This window comes from Narcine bancroftii, chromosome 9 (genome assembly GCF_036971445.1).
Source record: "Narcine bancroftii isolate sNarBan1 chromosome 9, sNarBan1.hap1, whole genome shotgun sequence".
Lineage (NCBI taxonomy): Eukaryota > Metazoa > Chordata > Chondrichthyes > Torpediniformes > Narcinidae > Narcine > Narcine bancroftii.
The window spans coordinates 123,576,891-123,591,982 of NC_091477.1; the positions used below are offsets into that span (position 1 = coordinate 123,576,891).

A 15,092-nucleotide genomic window follows, 5' to 3' on the forward strand; every position below is an offset into this window, starting at 1 on the left:
GATGAATTGCACTGAAAAGCCTATTTCTGTGCTATACAGTTCTGACTATAATTTTTAAAAATCTACATATGATGGAAATATGAAATTAAAATAGAAAACATGTCCAGCAAGGGATAAACCAGGAATTTACAGATTGATAAACCTCACATCAGGTGTAGGGAAGCAATTAGAGAGAATGGTTAGGGATAGGGTTTACACACATTTGGAAAGTCATGGTCAGATTGGAACATTCAACATGGCTTTGTGAGGGACAGGCCATTAGCAATTTGATTGAGGTTCTTGAGGGGGTAATGAAGGTGGTTGATGAGGGTAGGGCAGTGGATGGAGTCAACAGAGACTAATATGGCATTTGACAAGGACCCTCATAGTAAGTTAACCCAGAAGGTACAGAAACATGGAATCAATGGTGAACTGATAGTATGGATTTAGAACTGAGTGGCCAGAGAAGAGTGGTGGAGGGCATGGTTTTGGATGGAGATCCATGACCAGTGGTCTTCCACACCAGTCTATGTGGGGACTCCTTTTGTTTGTGATTTATATATGGACAAAATGGAGGCTTGTAAGTTTGCAGATGATACAAAGATTGGTGGAGTTATGGACAGTGTAGGGGGCTGTGTGAAGGATAGAACAGGATACAAATCAGTGAAAGATATGGGCAGAGTAATGGCAGATGGAGTCAAATCCAGACAAGTATGAGGTGGTGCATTTTGGCAGGTTAAATGTAAGAGGGATGTGTACATCACTGGTCCAAAGAGTGGCCACGCAAGTGGAGAGGGTGGCAAAGAAGGTGTATGGAATGCTTGGTTGGACACTGAGAGCAAAAGTAAGGAGGTCATGTTGCAGCAATATAAAACTCTGGTTAGACTGCACTTGGAGCATTGTGTGAAATTCTGGTCACTGCATTGCAGGATGGAGATGCAGATTTAGGAAAGGCTATGACAAGAGCCTGCTGGATAAATGGGCATGAGCTATAAGGACATGTTGGACAAACTTGGGTAGTTTTCTCTGGAGTGACAGGCTGAGGGGGGAACTCGGAGATTAATAAGAGACACAGAAGGTGTAGACCATCAGAATCTTTCTCCCAGAAAGTGTTTGCGCAACACCATTGCAGTGCCATTGACCTAGGGTCGATTCCAGTGCTCTCTGAAAGGAGTTTGTACATTCTCCATGACCTGCTTGCTTTGGAAGGGCCTTCAACCATTACGTAGCATTAAAATAATATTAAAAAATTAAATGTCAAATAATAGAGGGCATGTGTTTAAAGGGAAAGAGGGAAAGTTTAAAGGAGATGTGCAGGGATGTTTCTTCCACAGAGTGTGATGGGTGCCCGGAATGGGCTGCCAGGAGCCGTGGTGCAAGCAGATACAATGTGAAATGCAAAAGTCTGCAGGTGAGGCGATTGTAGAAAAAACACACACAATGCTGGAGGAACCCAGCCAGGCTTGCAGCATCCATAGGAGGTAAAGATATATCAGATGCAACGGCAGCATTGAGGAGGGTTCTAGAAAGAGGGACCAACAGAGATTTTGTTCCATTTGGTCATCAGGTTTAGTGCTGATGTGCAGGCTGAAGGACCTGTGTGGTACTGTTCTATGTTCCCCATTACAATGCTGCAGACATTCAGCAGAGCAGGCTGCGCAGAAAAGGGTTGACACTTTGGGCTGATCCTGCCTCCAGGTACCTTGCAGGCTTAAGTTAGATGTCTCCAAAGGCACTCAGGTCCTACATTGGTCAACACCATTTAGTACACTGGCTTTTGGATCAGACCTTCACCTTAAGCAGTACAAAACCAGGTGATTTAATTTTTTTTTAAAACTCCTGCCACCCAAATTAACGTACAACAGCATATGCTTTGAAAAGTGGGAGGAAACTGGAGCATCGGGGGAAACCTGCGAAGACACTGGGAGAATGTACAAACTCTTTCCAGGATTGGCCTGGTCGCTGGCCCTGTAATAGTGTTGTGCCAGCTACTATACTAACTGTGCCACTCCACTCCCCCTCTTCCAGCATATAAAACAGGAGGGGGTGGGGAGAGTGGAAGAGGGAATTGAAAGGGTCCAAGAGATGATAAGATATTGGACAGAAGAAAGTGAGAGGACAAGGGAGGCAGGTGGTGGGGGGAGAGCCCAAGGAGAGACAGGTTTAGGCAGCAGTACTGCTGTAACTTGATCTGAACCAGGAATAGGAGCCAGGAATCAGTCTGTATCTTCAACTCAGAACTGTCTCTGAAGGTCACCATTTCCAAACAACTGTCCAGTTGCTGGGCATGTGCTAAGATGACATGACACCCTGCCAGTCTCCCAGCATGGACTGATCACAGCTGCTAAACCAGGCGTTAGCCAAGGGTAGGGGCCTGAGAAGCTGCTGGTCTGCAGAGAGCTCTTTTTCCATTCTCAGTCATATCCCAGAACACTCCATATAGCAACTAACATCACGCCTGACAACCAGAGCATTCTGGAATACTCCACAAGCTGGCCCAAATCTGTGGGAAGAGAAACAGAGTTGAGGTTTCAGGCCGGAAAGCCTTGCTCAGAATGAAGGGTGGAGAGAGGGAGTTTGTCTAGAAATGTTAACTCTGTTTCCCTTATTGTTGAGTACTTCCAGAATGTTCTGATTTTATTTTAATTTTCAGTTTCTGCAGTTTTTTTTGCTTTTCACTTCTACATATCGCTTTCATTTCAGATGATAATCAATGAGACAGAAACCTGACATGCAGTGGTGTACCAAGATCTGGGACTCAACACCCCACTGTGTAATTGGATCCTTGATTTCCTCACCTACAGACTACATTCACTGAGGATTGGTAAGACCATCTCCTCCACAATCTCCAGCACTACTGGAGCACCACAGGGGTATGCTCTACTCTCTTTACACCTACACTGTGAGGCTCGGTACAACAATAACACCATCTACAAATTCGCTGATGATACTCCGGTAGTGGGTTGTATAAAAATGGGTGATGAGTCAGCCTACAGGAGGGAGATTGAAAACTTGACTCAACGGTGCACCAACAACAACCTCACACTCAATGTCACCAAAAGCAAGGAGCTGATTGTTGACTTCAGGAAGGGAAAACCAGAGGTGTACGATCCAGTGATCATTGGGGGATCAGAGGAGGAGAAGATTCTTGGGAGTCACGATCTGAGAGGATCTTTCCTGGACCCAACACACTAATGGTATTGTGAAGAAAGCACGTCAGCACCTCTACTTTCTCAGGAGTTTGCAGAGGTTCAGTATGACAATGAAAACCTTGGCACACTTCTACAGATATGTAGTGGAAAGTGTGGTGACCGGCTGCACCACGGTCTGGTATGGGGACGCCAATACCTTTGAGCAGAAAACCCGGCACAAGATAGTATTCATAACCCAGGACATCACAGGCACAACCCTCTCCACTCTCAAGAACCTACAGGGAACACTGCCATCAGAGAGCAGCAGCGATCATCAAGGATCCACACCACCCAGCACACGCTCTGTTCTCGCTGCTGCCATCAGGAAAGAGGTATCAGAGCTGCAAGAACCCCCAGGTTCAGAAGCAGCTGCTGCTCCTCCACCACCAGACTCCTCAAAGACAAATTCAATCATGGACTCGTTTAAAGACTTTTATTTTCCACATTATTTATTACTGATTTTTTTTCTGAATTTGTACAGTTTGTTTAATTTCTCTGCCGTGTGTGTGTGTGTGTGTGTGTGTGTGTGTGTGTGTGTGTGTGTGTGTGTGTGTGTGTGTGTGTGTGTGTCTGTAACTATGCAGTGTGTGTACACTACCAATAAGTAGAAATACTGCCTAGCCTGCAGGAAAAAAGAACCTCAGGGTTATTATGTATGTAGTCTGACAATAAATATGAACTTGAACTTGAGGTTGGAGGGGGAGGGACAGGTAGAGGAGATTCCTGATGGGGGGACTGAAGAGAAAGAATTTGAGATGATGGGGAAGGGAAGAGAGCGAAGAAGGGCAACTCTCTGTTAGGAGAATGGACGTTAGTGTACAAATAGTGGGGACTCGGACCGAAATATTTGAAATTTGACTGGGCACGGGGGAGATGCCAGAGGACTGGAGGGTGGCTCATGTTGTTCCACTGTTTAAACAAGGCTCCAAAATTAAACCTGATAAATATAGGCCTGTGAGTCTGACATTGGTGGTGGGTAAATTAATGGAGGGTGTTCTTAGAGATGGTGTATACAATTATTTGGAAAGACGGGGATTGATTAGTAGTAGTCAACTTGGTTTTGTACATGGTAGGTCACGATTAACGAGTTTTTCTAGGAGGTTACGAAGAAGGTAGATGAAGGGAAGGCTGTGGATGTTGCCTATATGGACTTTAGTAAGGCCTTTGACAAGGTTCCACATAAGAGGTTTGTTAGGAAGGTTCAACCATTAGGTATTAATGTTGAAGTAGTGAAATGGATTCAACAATGGTTGGATGGGAGATGCCAGAGAGTAATGGTGGAAAATTGTTTGTCAATTTGGAGGCCAGAGAAGAGTGGAGAACCTCAGGGATCGGTACTGGGTCCACTGCTGTTTGTCATTAATATTAACGATCTGGATGATAGGGTAGTAAATCGAATTAGTAAGTATGCAGATTATACAAAGATTGGAGGTGTTGTGAATAGTAAAGAAGGTTATCAAAGCTTGCAGTGGGATTATAGGACAGTTAGAAGAGTGGGCTGGAAGATGGCAGATGGATGTGAGGGGCTACATTTTGGTGGGACTGATCAGCAAAGGTCCATCATGTTAAATGGCTGACAATCAAGGAGTGAAGTAGAACAAAGGGATTGAGGAATTCTGGTACATAATTCCCTGAAAGTGGAATCACATGTAGATAGGGTGGCGAAGAAAGCTTTTGATATGTTGGCCTTCATAATTCAGAGTATTGAATACAGGAATTGGGATTGGTGAGGCCAAATTTGTAATAATGTTATTACAAATTATAGATAGGATATAAGCAGAATAGAGAGAGTGCAGATGAAATTTGCAAGAATATTGCCTGGGTTTTAGGGTTTGAGTTACAGGGAAACTTTTAATAGGCTAGGACTTTATTCCTTGGAGCGTAGAAGATTGAGGGGTGATTTGATGGAGGAATTTAAAATTCTGAGGGGGACAGATAAAGTAAATGTTGACAGGCTTTTTCCATTGAGAGTGGGGGAGATTCAAACAAGAGGACATAGATTGAGATTGAAGGAGAAAAAGTAAGGGGGAAACATAAGGGGGAATTTCTTCATTCAGAGGGTGGTGGGAGTGTGGAATGAGCTTCCAGCCAAAGTGACAGATGCGGGCTCAATTTTAATATTTAAGGAAAAATTGGATATAGGTATGTGGACAAGGGAGGTGTGCAGGGTTATGGGCTGGGTGCGAGTCAATGGAACTAGATGGGAGAAGGTGTTCGACTAGAAGGGTCAAACTGGCCTGTTTCTGTGCTGTAATTGTTAAAGGGAAGGAAATGGGAGCTGGAGGAGAGGAGACAGAAGAGGGAGAAAGAGAGAGACTAGAGCATGGGGCTAATGGAAATTGGAGAGGTTGATATTGATTCTGTCTGGTTGGAGATGTCCAAGATAGACTATAAGGTGCTGTTCCTCCAATTTGCAGGAGGCCTTGATTTAGCAGTGCATAAGGCGATGGATAATGGGGTGGTCACTGGGAGGTCCTTGCTGTTACAGCGGACAGAGCAAAAGTGCTCAATGAAGCGATTTCCCAGTCTATGTCCAGTCTCACCGATGTAGAATAGACCACAACGGGAGACCCAGATGCAGCAAATGACCCCTGCAGATTCAAAAGTGGAGTGTTGCTTCACTTGGAAGAACTCTTTGGGCCCTTGAATAGAGGTGAAAGAGGAGGTAAGGAGGTATGGATGCAAGTGAAGTACTTCTTGTGATCACAGGGGTAGGGGCTGAGTAAATACGAATGCATAAAATCCACTTATAATCTCCTGCATCTCTATGCATACTCTAATCTTAAAGAGGACTAATTTTGAACCTTACTATCCTTTTGTTCTTAATATATCTGTAGAGGTCCCATGGATTTTTCTTCAATTGTCTGCCAAGATATCCTGTGTTCTCCTCCTTATATTTTGTATAATCCACCAGTACCTCATTTTTTTCTTGCTGCTCATATTTACTATGTACCTCCTTCTCCTTATCCAGGGATTCAATATCTTTCAGAAATTAAGCTTTCTTATACCTGTTAGTCTTGCCTTTAATTCTGACAGGAGCATACAAATTCTAAGTAGGGTAGTATTAGTTAAATATGTCAATGAGAGTTTCACGAAGCATTGTGTGAATACCCCAGCCAGAAATGGACAGTTTGAAAATGAGCCCAGCCAGGAGATGGGAGTTTCAGTGGAGGAACATCTTCAGAATAGTGATCAGGTAGCTATGGACCAGGATAAGATCAGGTTTGGTAGGAAAATGCTAAATTGGGGGAGGGGAAATTATGACAGATTAGACAGGAGCTGGGGGAGATCCTTGGGAGTAGCTGTTATCAGACAAGCCCACAACTGACATATGGGAGTTGTTTAAGGACCAAGTTATTAATAACCAGGGACTGACATGTTCTAGTGTGAAGGAGGGACAATGATGGCAAGGTTGGAGAACCCTTCACTTTGGCGCCACCTTTTTTTTTCTCCTCCTTTCCAGGGCCCATTCTCCCCCTTAGACCGGAGTCTCCACCCTGCTACCACTTTTCTCAGATATTTTCCTTTTACTGAGCTCTCCATGTGGATTTCTAAACAATTTTTAAACAATAAATACAGGATGGTTTAACAAAATAAAAAATACAACTTCTACCACTTTTACTTAATTCCATGATAATTATTTTCACAATCTTCTCCCATGGCAAAAGTTTTTTTTCCCAAACTTCGCAGAAAGTGTCCCACCTCGTTCTTGTTCTTGAAAAATCACCAAATCCCTTCTGTTACTTCGACCCTCAGACTCGCGGGGTATACCACTAAGTATTTCAAGTTTTTAACATTTTTCAATCTTCAAATTCTTTTCTTTGTTTAATCAAGGCTGGGGTAAAAAATAGTGCCTTTTCATGACCAACCTTGGGTGGGCCATTATTCTGCTTCGAGTAATCATATGCTGCTCCCAGAATTATCTCCCGTTCTCAGTAGCTTAAAAGTCTCACCAGAACTAGTCTTGGTCTCTGATCGCCATCCCTTCTGGAACTGAGTGTTTGGTGAACGTTCTCAATATGCAGTTTTTCTCCAAATTTGTCTTCCAAAACTTGTGGGATCCATTTTTGAAAAAGGTTCACCAGGTGTCTTCCCTCAATTCCTTCCTTCAGTCCAATAATCCGAACATTATTCTGTCGACTGAAGTTCCAGCAGTCCTTGTTCATCCGACTCCATTCTTTGAATTTTTTCCCAAAGCCTCAAGTTTTTCCATGTGTTTTCGTCGATTCTATCTCTGCTCGACTCATTCTCTCCATCAGGTCTTCAACGATCTCTTTTATTTTGGTCATTTTCTCTGTCATATCTATCATCACCATTTGAACACCTGAGAATAAATTCCTCAAATTCTCCCTTTTTTTCCAGGATGATGCTCAACTCTTGACCTAGCTCCCCAGTTTTACCTGGTTCTGCCTGTCCTGTCGCCATCTATGCATCGCTCCCTTTGGGATTTCCACCAGAAGTTCCCAGTGGAATAGGAGCTTCTTCAATCTTTGTTCTTGGCTGGCTTGGCTTCTTCGTGCTAGTTTTATCCATTTTTCAGGAAGAAGATTTTGATTTTCAAGTTTTAACTGTTTATTCAGTACTCTTCACAGAGAGATCAACTAAAACATGCCTGTCTAAATTGTTCGCATGCTCACACCCCCAACTTTAAAGTCTGGGACTGATCAAAGATGGCCAGCATAGCGCTGTCAAGAGTAGATCCCCTCCACCCAATTTGATAGAGGTGTATCGATGATGACAGGCCAGCCGATGTGAGTAAATGGACTTCAGTAAAGCCTTTGACCAGGTTCCCCATCCAAGACTGGTTCAAAAGCTTTGATACCATGGGATCCAGGGCAAGTCAGCAAATTGAATCCAAAATTGATTTGTCAAAAATATGATGTTAGAGGGACGTTTTGTGATTGATCCTAGTGACTAGTGTTGTTCCATTATTGAGTACACCACAGAAACAAGCCTTTCAGCCCCACACGCTGAATGACTCCAAACTCTGTCACTCTCCATAATGGCAACATACATTCACTGATTACGACTTTTTAGGTTGTTCAGTCTCGAAATTGAAATGTGAAGTTGTCCATCAGCTGTTGGTTGCGGAAGAGAGTTCCTAAACCCCAACCACTATGTTCAGGGAGTATTATAACTTCACTGTTGAAGCCCCATCCCACACCCACCAACCAATTCTCCATTCCACCCCATCAGTTTTACTCGCAGTCTCCTCACCTGCCCTTCAGAAGGTGTACGTGATTCATATTGATCCGAGGGAAAGGTTGATGGTGGAGGGAACTCTCCAGGCTCATGGCTCAACCCTTCCACACTTGGTGGAGGGGGAGGGAATTCACCTGCAGCCAAACAAAGTAAAACATGATTAGCCTGCCTGTCACTCAGCCCCCCATCATTAACCTGCCCCTCACTCCCCATCATTAACCTGCCCCTCACTCCCCCATCATCATTAACCTGCCCGATATCTCCTCACTCTGCCCCCCACCCGAATCAGTGAATACACAAAATTCCAGGGAGAAGTGGTAAAATTTTTCTTCTCTTTCCATTGCTTGTCGCCTACATTCCGTGTTCAGCCATCCTGGATTAAGGACACAATCTGCAGTACAATGGTGTTGTGTTGAGAGCAGACACAGGGCAAGCTATACCAAGGATTAGGAAGAATTAAGAGAGGTTTAGTCAGTGCACTGGAGTCTGTGCTGTTGTTTTAACTGTCTCCTCACATAGAGGGTGGCACAGTTAGCACAACGCTATTACAGCACCAGCGACTGGACTTCAAATCCCATGCTCTCTGTAACGGGTTTGTATGCTCTCCCCGTGTCTATCTGTGTGGGTTTCCTCCTTGTGCTCCGGTTTCCTCTCACCCTTCAAATTTTCCGGGGTTATAGGTTAATTGGTATATTTGGGCAGCAAGGCCTCATGGTTACTGTGCTGTACATCTAAATGTAAAAGAAAATTAATTCTGCATTCCTGTCTGAAGACAATAACATTTCACCCTGACACATGAAGAATGGCTTTGAAGTCTTCTTGATTACCTGATGCACATGCCAAGATCTTGCATGCCATGCTTTGGATGTTATGTGTGTGTGCCTGTACATGAGAGAGTGTGCATGCAAGCGCGAGAGAGCAGCTCCCTGTTTATCTGTGAGCATGTGCTTGGTGCCTATTTCTGGAATCTGCCTTGTCTTTCTCTTATTCCCTCAGTCATTTGATTCCAAAGTATTCCTCAACTCACTTATTCCCTGAGATAGGAGCCTGAAAACACAGTCCAAAACCATGTTTCTGTGCTTCACTGCTTGAGGACTGGAGGCCTTCTGATTCATTTTCTGCCCAGTTATATCTGACAGCGTCCCTGGACCCATGCCCTTTGTTATGTAAGATGCTTTGAAAGCATTTTCCCCACATGAAGAACAGCAAGTTCTCTCGAAGCTATTCAAACTGGATGAGGATCTGTGTCCTGGAATGATCATCTGTTATTTTCCCACAAACCCATCAATATCCTTAGAAAGTACAGATCTAGAACTGGATGTACTATTCCATGCTTTCACCTGACTGAAGAATTGGATGATGTTAAACACTGCCTTCTTTAAACATTTTGACATTAAATTCCATACAACATCAGAAACCTGAGGCCTGAGAGTGGACCACTACAGTACCCATGCATGGTCACACTGTGACCAGTAGTGTTCCATAGGGATGGGTGTTGGAACCCCTGATCTTTGCAATAAATATGGATGACTTTGAGTCCAACAGTTGAAGACAGAGGTTGAAAAAGAAGAGACTCAAAAGATTACAGTTGATTTGGGCAATCGAGTTCAACAGTTGAAGACAGGGGTTGTCGTCGGAGTGGGCTGAGCCAGGAAGGTAAGCCTTTAGCCCAACAGGCTTAAGCAAGAACAGGTAAGAGGCGAGGAATAGTCGGAGTTGAAGTCAGAAGGGCCACTCTGTTCGAGGAACAAAAAGAATTCGGTGACAGTGAAGAAGACTACCTCTCCTCCAAATGATCAGGTGCTGTGTCTTACAGTGGCCAATGTGAGGAGAGTTTTAGGCAAGGTCAACTCGCGGAAAGCTGCTGGACCAGATATCATCCCTGGCGGAGTGCTCAGGGATGTGCGGCTCAGCTGGCAGATGTTCTCACCGACATCCTTAACACTTCCCTGAGAAGTGCCGTGGTCCCAATGTGCTGGAAAGCCGCCACCATTGTCCCCGTGCCGAGGAAATTGTCCGTGTTCTGCCTCAATGACGACCGCCCTGTCGCACTCACGTCCATCATCATGAAGTGCTTCGAGAGGCTCGTCATGGGGCATATTGAGCACATGCTGCCCCTGTCACTGGACCCCCTGCAGTTCACATACAGATCCAACTGCTCTACAGGCGATGCCATCGTTACTGCCCTCCCCTACCTGAAATAAGGTCACTTATGTTCGAATGCTATTTATTGACTTCATTTCGGCATTCAACACGATCATAACTCAGTACCTGATAAGGAAGTTGAACCTGCTGCATCTGAACACCTCTCTCTGCAATTGGATTCTTGACTTCCTGTCAGGGAGACCTCAGGCAGTCTGGATCGGTAATAGCACCTCCAAGGCCATCACACTGAGCATGGGGCCCCCTAGGGTTGTGTGCTTAGTCCACTGTTGTTCACTTTGCTGACCCACCACTGTGTGGCTAAACACAATTGAACCACATCATCAAGTTTATGACACGACCATCAGGAAGGTTGCCTGATCAGTGAGAATGAGGAGTCAGCGTACAGAGACAAAGTGCAGTCGCTAATGGACTGGTGAAGAGCCAACAACCTGTATCTGAACGTTAATTAAACCAAAGAGATGGTTGTCGACTTCAGGAATGTCCAAGGGAGACCTTGCTTGGCTGACCATTGACGGCTCTATCATTGAGGTCGTCAAGAGTATCAAGTTCTTTGGTGTGCACTTGGCGGAGAATCTCACCTGGTCCCTTAACATCAGCTCCATAGCCAAGAAAGTCCAGCACCACCTCTACTTCCTGCAAAGGCTGAGGAAAGTCCATCTTTCACCCTCATTCCTCTCTACATTCTACAGAGGATGTATCAAGAGTTTCCTGTGCAACTGCATCACTGCCTGGTTTGGAAGCTGTACCACCTTGGACCATAAGATCCTGCAGAGAATGGTGAAATCAGTGGAAAAGATCATTGAGGAACCTCTTCCTACCACGAGGGACATCGACAACACTCGATACAGGCGAATGGCAATAAACATTGTGAAAACTCCACACACCCCTCACATAAGCTGTTCTCCCTTCTGTCATCAAGTAGGAGGTACCATAGCACTCAGGCCCTTATGTCCAGATTGGGCAACAGTTGTTTTCCCCCCAAGCCATCAGGCTCCTGAATTCCCAGGACATGTATAGATAATGTACTGTGGACTTTTACTGTATACATCTTAATAGTTTAACTTCTATTTTAACCTATATTTATATAAATCTGCTCCGTGGTCTTGGAGAAACACTAACTCATCTTTACCATGCGAGCAGGGTATAAACGACAAATAAAGGTGGCTTGACTTGCTTTGAATTCAGCAGGTAGGCACAGGTAAGGGCAGGTTTTTTAGATATCATTTATTTTGTTCATAAACAAAAGGAATGGCAGCCAAGGGGGGAATGGTCCTCTTGCAGGATGTGGGTCACCAAGGAAGCCAGCAGAGTCCTTGACAACGGTAATGGTCCTCTTGCAGGATGTGGGTCACCAGGGAAGCCGGCAGAATCCCTGACAACTTCATCTGCAAGAAGTGCATCCAGCTGCAACTCCTGACAAACCAAGTTAAGGGACCGGAGCTGGAGTTGGATGAAGTCCGGATCATTTGGGAGGCTGAGGGGGGTGATAAACAGGAGTTACAGGGACACGATCACACCTAGGAGGCAGGAGGAGAGTAGATGGATGATAGTCAGGAGAGGGAAAGGGAACAGACAGGCAGTGCAGGCACCCCTGTGGCCATTCCCTCAATAACAAGTACACCATCTTGGATACTGTTGAGGGGGGATGACCTTCAGTGACAAGCAATGGAGATGAGGTGTCTGGTACAGAGTCTAATCCTGTGGTTAAGAAGGGAAGGGAGGAGAAGGAGCGGACTCCAGTGATAGGGGATTCCATAGGTATGGGACAGATAAGAGATTCTGAGGAAAAGATCAAGTATACCAGACGTTATGTTACTTTCCTGGTGCTCATCAGGGAAAATATCACAGCTGTGCTCAGGCAGGACAGACCAGAGGGCTCATCTACTGAGGCTATATGGGTGGAGCTGAGGAATAGGAAAGGTCTATAGACCACCCAATAGTCAGCGAGAATTGGAGGATCAAATCTGTAGACAGCTGCAGGAAACATAAGGTTTCCACATATTGACTGGGACTCCCGTACTGTAAAAGAGCTGAATGGTTTGGAGTTTGTCAAATGTGTTCAGGAAAGTTTTCTAAATCAATATATAGAGGTACCAACTAGAGAGGCGGAGGGCAATACTGGATCTCCTATTAGGGAATGATACAGGACAGGTGACAGAAGTATGTGTAAGGGAACATTTTGGGTCCAGTGATCATAATGCCATCAGTTCCAATTAATTATGGAAAAGGATAGGCCTGGGCCTTGGGTTGAGATTCTAAATTGGAGAAAATCCAATTATGAGGAAATGAGAAAGGATTTTGAATGCGTGGATTGTTGTTTTCGGCAAGGACGTGCGAGGTAAGTGGAGACCTACAAAGGGGAAATTTTGAGAGTACAGAGTTTGTATGTTCCTGTCAGGATGGAAGGCAAGGTTAGCAGGCAGAGGGAACCTTGTTTTTCGAGGGATATTGGGGATCTGGTTCAGAAGAGAGATGTAGAGGCAACACGGAGTAAATGAGGTACTTGAGGAGTATAGAAAATGCAAGAAAAACCCCAAGAAAGAAATCAGGAGGGTAAAAGAAGACTTGAGGTGGCTTTTGGAGACAATGTGAAAAAAATCCTGTGTTTCTACAGGTATATTAAGAGCAAAGGGATAAAATTGGTCCCCTTAACAATCAGAGAGGTCGAATTTGAATGGAGCCAAAAGAGAAGGGGGAGATCTTAAATGTTTTTTTTCATCAGTGTTCACTCAGGAAATAGGCACAGATATACAGATTGAAGAGGAGGAAGTCTTGGTGTCTTAAAGCAAATCAGGGTGGATAAATCCCCAGGGCCTGACAAAATATTCCCTCGGGCCTTGATCCATTGTTTAAAAAAGGTTCCAAAAATAAACCCTGGAAATTATAGGCTGGTGAGCCTGATGTCAGTGATAGGTAAATTATTGGAGGTGTTCTAAGAGATCAGATATACAATTATTTGATAGCCAGGGACTGATTAGGAATAGTCAATATGGCTTTGCGTTTGGTAGGTTGTGATTAACCAACCTTTTTGCATATTTCGAGATGGTTGCCAGGAAAGTTGATGGAGGAAAGACTGTGGACGTTATCTACATGCACTTTAGTAAGGCCTTTGACAAGACCCCGCATGGGAGGTTAATCAGGAAGATTCATGGTGAACTGGATTTGACAATGGCTGGATTGGAGAAGCCAGAGAGTAGTGGTTGATGATGCTTCTCAGACTGGAGGCCTGTAACTGGTGGTGGGCCTCAGGGATCACTGCTGGGACCATTGTATTTGTCATTTATATCAATGATCTGGATGATAATGTGGATATTGGATCAGTAATTTTGCAGATGACATTAAGATGGGAGGTGTTGTGGACAGCGAAGAAAGTTTTAAAAGCTTGCAGAGGGATCTGGACCAGCTAGAAAAATGGCAGAAATGGCATATTTAATGTAGAAAAGAGTGAGGTGTTGCATTTTGGAAGGACAAATCAAGAAAGCATATATACAGTAAATGGTTGGGCACTGAGCAGTGCGGTAGAACAGAGGGATCTGAGAATAGAGATACATAATTCCCTGAAAGTGGCACCAAGGTGAATAGGGTTGTAAAGAGAACTTTTGGGGGTAAGGTTAAACAGGAGAGGACTTTATTCCCTACAGCGTAGAAGAATGAGGGGAATTTTGATAGAGGTATTTAAATTTATGAGGGGGATAGATAGAGTAAATATAGATAGGCCTTTTCCACTGAAGGAAGGTGAGATATAAACTAGAGGACATGGGTTAAGGGTGAAAGGGGAAATGTTTAGGGGGAAAATGAGGGGGAACCTCTTCACACAAGCTGCTTTCAGGTGCTCGGAAGCAGATAATGCGCCGGCCGACGAGGCTGGAGGTGTGCAGCTGGGATGTTCAGGTGGCCGCGGAGAAGACGCCTTTCTGTCATCTGAATGTGCCGGCTGAAGGAGAGCCGTGTCCAAGTAATTGGGACTAGGCAAAAAATAGTTTGGCATGGACTAGAAGGGCTGACGAGGCCTGTTTTTGTGTGGTAATGTTCTATGGTTCTACTTGGGTGTGGGTGCTAGAAGGTTTGCAGACAATACAAAGGTTGGTGGAGTTGTGGACACTATACAGCAGCCATTCTCAATGGGGTGCATACGCCATACCACCCCCCCCTCCCAGGGCCACAGCGCATTTAAGGGGGGGCGGCGTCATGGACTGAAATCCTTAATATGGTGGACCCCCAAGGTGTATGGGGGACACGGAAACTGAATGGATGAATAATTTTTTGGGGAAGGAAAAGACATTGCTGTGAGCTTTGCTGTATAATTGCCAGGCAACGTGAGCTCTTTCAAGATTGGAGGCACTTGGAAACAGCCTAGAATGACCTAGATAAATGCAGAATATTATCAAATACTCCTTGCTTCGACGTCATGAATTGCCTTCTATGTAGTTTTCCTCTTTTGTTTGATCACTTTCAATTCCAGAAAATAAGTGTGCAGGTTTTGCCAAAAGGTTTGGCTCCATACTTCTCATGGCCGCAAGTACCCTCATATTACTTTGTGATGAGTGCTGAGTG

At 44.6% G+C, this 15,092-nt stretch overlaps 1 protein-coding gene across 12 annotated transcripts in view; it reads right to left on the minus strand.

Annotated features, from left to right (window-relative positions):
* Positions 1-15,092, minus strand: part of lpp (LIM domain containing preferred translocation partner in lipoma) — a 294,099-nt gene that overhangs the window by 68,537 nt on the left and 210,470 nt on the right. For all 12 annotated transcript variants that reach the window (XM_069897669.1, XM_069897671.1, XM_069897677.1 and 9 more), the window contains one exon: positions 8,388-8,506. In XM_069897669.1, the coding sequence (XP_069753770.1) occupies positions 8,388-8,506 (119 nt within the window). The remainder of the gene's footprint in view (positions 1-8,387; positions 8,507-15,092) is intronic.